The sequence below is a fragment of the Corylus avellana genome, chromosome ca3, assembly GCF_901000735.1.
Source record: "Corylus avellana chromosome ca3, CavTom2PMs-1.0".
Classification (NCBI taxonomy): domain Eukaryota; kingdom Viridiplantae; phylum Streptophyta; class Magnoliopsida; order Fagales; family Betulaceae; genus Corylus; species Corylus avellana.
The window spans coordinates 24,580,509-24,587,366 of NC_081543.1; the positions used below are offsets into that span (position 1 = coordinate 24,580,509).

At 36.6% G+C, this 6,858-nt stretch overlaps 1 protein-coding gene across 2 annotated transcripts; it reads left to right on the plus strand.

The window, feature by feature from the left end:
• The first annotated feature begins 373 nt into the window (after positions 1-373).
• Positions 374-6,472, plus strand: LOC132174873 (BTB/POZ domain-containing protein POB1-like). 2 transcript variants are annotated; one of them, XM_059586602.1, is made up of 6 exons: positions 374-710; positions 3,712-3,834; positions 4,199-4,320; positions 4,397-4,460; positions 4,915-5,194; positions 5,530-6,472. In XM_059586602.1, exons 1-6 carry the CDS (start codon positions 443-445, stop codon positions 6,341-6,343), a joined length of 1,671 nt encoding a protein of 556 aa, XP_059442585.1. In that variant the 5' UTR covers positions 374-442; the 3' UTR covers positions 6,344-6,472. The 2 variants fall into 2 exon arrangements, with proteins under 2 accessions (XP_059442585.1, XP_059442586.1); XM_059586603.1 differs by having other exon boundaries at positions 3,715-3,834.
• Positions 6,473-6,858: the final 386 nt, after the last annotated feature.

The window sequence follows — 6,858 nt, forward strand, 5'->3', positions numbered from 1 at the left end:
TTGACATGTCCGCACAAAAGGGAAGATGGAGATTCGAACTAGTAACATCCACTTTATTATGCGTGGTCCTAGTCAATTGAGCTACTTCTTGAGGTCCTGGAAACCACCTTTTAAATTTTTAATAGATGAACTTAATCACAATTTTCTAGAACGCGGTGCCATAATGAAAGGATTATAGAAATATTTATCAAAAAGAACAGAAAATATGTATATTGTTATTTCTCTTTCAAAATAATGTTTTTCTTGTTCTTTAAATTTGTTTGAAAAAATAAAGGATTTATCTGAAAGAACAAGTTCAAATATCCAACAAGATAAAAATAAAATAAAATAAAAACTCAAAAAATCTATTACCTTATTTTTCTCGGTGGAAACTAACCGTTGTAGAGGTGTTTTTGTTTCTAAGAGAGTATTTTCCCATCGAGGGCTTTTCCAGGGTTTGGGCATGAAAGGATCGAACGTCGACCTCTTCAATCCCCCGATGACGATGGACTCAGACTTCTCGACGGCTGGGCTCGCATGCGGTTCCGAGTCCGGGTGCGACTTGGACTTCTCGTTCGCCTTCAACAACAACAATTTCTCTGATCGGGTCCTAAAGATCGAGACAATACCCGATTTATCTGAGAGAAAATCGAACGACAAGGGTTGCACCAGCATCGCTATTTTGGCCCGCAATAAGAAGAGACAAAGGGAGGAAATTAAGAAAGAGACTGGTAAGAGAGTTTGTTGAGTGTGTTTGTGTTTGTGAATTGATTGTTGAATGCAACTGGGTTCTGTTTGGTTCCCGAGAAAATGAAGAATTCGGAATAGAATTTTGGTCTTTCCGTCTTTTTTTTTTTTTTGGGTGGTAATTTCTTCTATTCTTGTGATAAATCCTTGGTACTTGATGTGGATGTTTGTGGTGGAAATGTTACGATTTTGGATGAATTTTGAATTTCATGGAAGAAAGATTAGGGTTTGATAGTCTGATTGTGATGGTTCCCTGAGAAACGTTTATTTCGTTGTGGTTATATATGATATCAACCAGTTATATATCGATTTAGAGGATTGTATGGTTGAAGATTGGGGTCTCATTTGGTGAAAATGATACTAATTAGGGCATTTATCCTGAGCTGATGTTTTGATTATGAGACAACAGACTGTTATTGTAGATGTGGAACATTTTCCATGGGTACCAGGAGTATATAATTCTCTAGAACCGCCTGGCTCATAGTGTGCTGTTGAATTTGGAAATGTTGGAGTTGGTGTTCAGTGATTGAACCAGGAGTAGGGCCGATTTGGCATGTATTTCCCATTATGATTTGGTGATTTGGTTCCCATAATCCTAACTCTACTATGTGATTGTGATACCACAGTTATTGTAAATGTGCAATATTTTCATGGGTATTCAGGAGCATAAAATATTAGAACCTTCTAGCCCTCATTATGCTTATTTTCATTTTTATTTTTAAAAGTAATTGACCCCAATGGAAGGAGGAAGGGAAGATTCGAACTAGTGATTTTTGCTTCTTAAGGCCAGTATGCTTGTTAATTCTATAAATGTTGGGACACGGGGTCAAGTGATTGAACCTGGAGTTGTGCCTGATTCTGTATTAATTTCCCCCATTCTGATTTGCTTTTCGGTCAAACGTCATAAACACTGTTTGATTAATTTCCCATCTTGGGTGGGTCAGATTGCTTTAGGGACGTTTTACTGAACGTTTGATAGTTTATGCCAGTATATGTGAGCAGATGATGCAGTTGGAATATTATTTTATTTACTGACGACTATTGGTGGCGTCTTTTTCAAAAGTTTTATATAATGTTTTAATGAATGAATGTATAAGGTTTAAATCCTTTTGTGCTGATTATTCTGCTCATTGTGGGTTTTTTTTTTTTTTTTTAATTTTTTAATTTTTAATTTTTATCTCTGTTTTCCTGCAAAGGCATTGTGCTTGGAACAAAAAGCCTGCCAACAACCCTCCCTCTACTACTTTGACTATCGTGGTAACTGCATAATCTGCCATGTTAGGAAGTTACACAAGTCTTTACACCACTGTTAATTCCTAAAACTAGTTATGTCAATGAGATTTTTACTCTTCTCATTGGTGAAACTCATTTTGGACATTAGTGCTACAGGTGATTTGGTCTGTCATTCTTGGGTCCTTCTCCAACTTTAACCCTTTCTATCGAGTGAAATGTGTTGTGCACATAGAATATCTGGTGAAAATAAGGAACTTCTTGTATATTATTAATGTTTAATGGGATTCAACTCGAATATAATTAATTCATATCTAGTAGAATTTTTACGAGTAGTGAATTAATATTGATTTCTTGCTATTGTTATGACGGGGTTTTGACCCCCCAGTTATTTGTTTTAGTGGACTGCTATAACTTGTGATTGTGACTATTTTATATTGATTGGATTCCCATCACTTGGGTTAGAATGTTGAAGTAAAATTCTATGGATCATGTGGATGTTGCCATGTAGCTTAGCCATTTAACTTATGGTGGCCCTTCTATTCTGCAGGAGAATGATGTTTGGATTGGAGTTTAATTCCTGTGACATACTCGGTTCCTACTTTTCTCATGTCCCTTCTTTTCACAATAGAGTGGTTAAAATGAAAAATTTGTATTCATTTACTTGTTTCTGATTACTAATTAGCGATACCTTCAGTTCTGTTTGCATGGATGCACTGTCTAATGTCTAATTAGCAGCAAGACTTGGAGGCACTTTTTAGGTTTAGAGCACAGATAGTGGGTGGAGTAGGCTATATATTCTCCCTTCACGTTAGTCATAATTCTTTGGAGTTAGATGGTGGGTATGTTTATTGAAATTTTTGAAAGCACACTCTTCTCAAAACATTTAAGAAACGATTTACTTTTCAAAACACAACATTTTTCAAAGAACAAAACACAAAACACTTTTTAAAAACAAAAACACAACAGACCTTAAAGAAAACTTTTCGTACCTTATATAAATATTTTGAGAAACAGGTGTTTATTTTAATAGGGGTAGAGGATGACTTACTATTATAGAAAATAATAGTAAATAAAAAATAGAGAGGCCCCATCAGATCAGAGATGGTTGTGTGACTACCCCTTCAAGTCACAGGTGGCCACATGATCACCCATTCTCTTTTATCCTTACCCTCCTTTGGGGTGGCCGCACGGTGTCCTATATATTTTTAAATTTTTATTGATAAAAAGTCAGGCATTAAGAATGTGTTTTCTCAAAATAAACATGTTCAAGTTTGGTTTCTTTGTAAACGATGAAAACTTTTCAAAAAATTTACTAAATAAGTTTCTTCTTTGGGCTCCACAGAAAATACTTTTCAAATGTGGACCCCACTGAAAACACTTTCAACTTCCTGTCACATAAAAATAAAAGAAAAAAATAAAAAAAATAAAAATCAACTAAAAAAACAAAAACCAGTTTCCAAACATTTAACAAACATAGACATGTTTTCTGTTACTGCATTAACTGATTTTTAAGTGTTTAATTTGTAAAGGTCAGTGGTAAATTAATGAGATTTAGTTGGCAGAAATGGTACAAGAATTTTCTTTTTGTTCTGTTTGTCATCTTTAATGGTAGTTTCTATCAAGACTTTTAAGACTATTTACTGATGGCTTGGCTTGTCGTTGTGCCAACTGTAACAGACATAAATCTAGGTTTAATCCCTTGGGAATATCTACTATACTGATTTGAAATATTATTATTGCCTTTGCCCTTAGCAGTGGATTTTCCCAACTATGGGGAGCGAATTTTAAACTGTAACGTGCCAGATACGAAGGATGGTGTCAGCTATGGAAATGAAGATGTGGAAGATATGGCAACGATTGAGGAAGTACCTTCAGGTTTTGGAATTAATTTGAATCAATATGGTTTATCTTATTCTTTTCTTTTATGATTAGCTTGAAGACCTCCTATTGGTCTTATATGGAAAACTGATAATGATCATCCTGTATCTGTTATAGCAATTTTATTTCTATGGTTTTATCTTTATCTAGAAATGATATCTAGCCCTTATATATGGAGAATATGAAGTTGTGCTTTTTCCACTACTTGTAAGCCTCATGCGTTTAAGCATGCAAATTTACATTTTTGTACCCATTTACATGTATGTATGGCGGTACATATGCATTAAGTGCAGCAGTATGTAATTTTATTAACTATTGATTGATATTGGTATGTTTTCACTCTGTTAGAAACTTTTTGTAGGTGATGAAGCTGCACTTGGCAATGATTCATTGTGGAAGATGGACTGTGAAACAGTTCTTAGAGTCATAATCTTACACATAAGCTCTCCAATTTTAGCAGCAAAGAGTCCATTCTTTTATAAGGTGAGGGGTCTTAATCTGGTTGTGCAACTTTTGTTCCTTGGATAGTTTATTCTTATTGCGTTCCTGCCTCTTCTAGTTGCTTTCAAATGGCATGAGAGAGTCAGAGCAGCAACATGTAACTCTACGAATCCATTCATCTGGTAATCACACAATCTTCATTGATTTGTTATTTGGCTACATTTTATTTTATTTTTATTGTTCTTTTTTATAAGTTAGAAGAGACAAGGGCGGAAATTTGCGTTCCTATGGATCATGGATGCTGACCAATTCTGACTAGCAGAGAGCAAGTAGCCAATTCTATTACTTGGATACTTGTTCAAAATGTTGATCTATTCTCGAATCAAAATTGTCAAACTGTCTCTCTTCTATGAAAATGGTTGGAGTTCAGTCATTAAATAAATAAAATAAAAATGTAAGAAGAAAGTCGTTAAATTTTTTGTGTTGTTCTGTCTTCCCTGTCTTTGGTTTTAATATTACCACCGGAACCCATCTCCTACTTCTAATCCTTTTGTGTGTGACTGTTTCTGTTGGCTTCTCTTTCTTACATGATAAATATTAATTAAGTGCTGTTTCTTTCTTGTTATGCTGGAGCAGAAGAAGCGGCCGTTATGGACCTTCTTAATTTTATGTACAGCAATACTTTGCCAACAAGGACACCTCCTGCTCTGTTGGATGTGCTTATGGCTGCTGACAAATTTGAGGTTGCCTCGTGCATTAGATATTGTAGTAGATCATTGCAGAACTTGCCAATGACATGCGTGTCCGCGTTGCACTATTTAGATCTTCCTTCTACTGTTTCAATGGCTGATGCTGTTCAGCCATTGGCAGATGCAGCAAAACAGTTTCTTGCTGCACGCTTCAAAGACATGACTAAGTGAGCTTCTCTCTTTCACATTTCCTTATCTTTTTCAATGATTGCTTAAGTCATGGAGTTTATATTCTTAAATGGTAAAATTTTAATTACAAAAAAAAAAAAAATGGTAAAACTTTGTTTCAGCATAGTATAAAGTGGACTCATGATATGTTTTTTCCTCTTTGCCAACTTTGTCAATGATTGGGATGGGTAATCAACCTTGTGAAGCAGTTCCTGCATTTTTGCTAGATTAAACCTGATAATAACGTTCAAATTTCAATTATTGTGACTTAAGGTTCAAAACAACAGATATGAGGAAAAAACAAAAATATTGATTTGCTGCCATTGCTTGCCAGGTTTCAGGATGAGTTGCTGAACTTGCCCCTGGCTGGTATAGAGGCAGTGTTGTCCAGTGATGATCTCCAGGTGTGTTCAGAGGATTCTATTTATGACTTTGTGTTGAAGTGGGCTCGGATCCATTACCCAAAACTCGAGGACCGAAGAGAGATCCTTGACTCACGCCTCAGTCATCTCATCCGTTTTCCATATATGACCTGCCAAAAACTAAAGAAGGTTTTAGCCTGCAATGATTTTTTTCCTGAGGTGGCGTCAAAGGTTGTGCTTGGGGCTCTCTTGTTCAAGGCTGAGGCACCATACCGGCAGCGCTCCCTTGCAGCAAAGGAGGACAGTGCCACCTGTCACCAATTTGTAGAACGATCATACAAATCTCGCCCAGTTAAGGTGTTGCAATTCGAACTACCCTATCGACACTGTATTGTGTACCTGGACCTGAAGCGGAAGGAGTGTGCACGTCTGTTTCCAGCCGGTCAACTTTGCTCACATGTTTTTTACCTGAGTGGGCAGGGGTTTTTCTTGTCAGCCCACTGCAACATGGACCAGAACGCATTCCGCTGCTTTGGACTATTTTTGGAGATGCAAGATAAGGGATCAGTCAGTTGTGCTGCTGTTGCCTGTGAGTTTTCTGTAAGGTCCAAGCCAACAGAGAAGTTTGTGACCAAGTACAAAGGAAATTTTACTTTAACAGGAGAGAGGTCTGTTTGGTGTCGAAACCTCTTCGGAATGACCTGGACAGAATTCCTGTCTGAGGAGAACCCCTATTTCATAAATGGGGTTGTCCATCTTAGGGCTGTGCTCACCATCAAGCAATGAAACCCAAACAGCTCTCTCTCTCTCTCTCTGATCCACAAATTTTGAGGTAGAAGGATAAAAATGGGGATTAGAAGTATAATGGGTTCTTTCCTTTTAATCACATAAAGGTGGGGAAATTTCTCTTCTCAATTGTGTTGCGTTGCCTTTGGAATTCTCAATCCAGCATTCTTAATACACCCATCTCAATGGGAACAAATGTTCGTGGGTACCAGTTGGAGCGAAGTGAAATTATTGTTGAAATTTCTCTGAAGCTGTCTATAAGCTGAAATTTCAACAGTAATTACTTCACTTCCAAGTAGCCTGCAGAAAAATCAACGTATCCCCAAGAACAGTTTTTTCTCTTTAGGTATGTCCATCCGAACGAAAAGAAAATTTTATGAAAAATCAACCAAAAACATGGTCAGTTGAGACGGATTTCATCGGGTTGGTCGGTTTTCAACTAGCCAATGAGCAGCACTAAGGTCTTACATTAGTAATATGCTTTTTTCTTCTTTTTTTTTTGGGCGACTGTAATT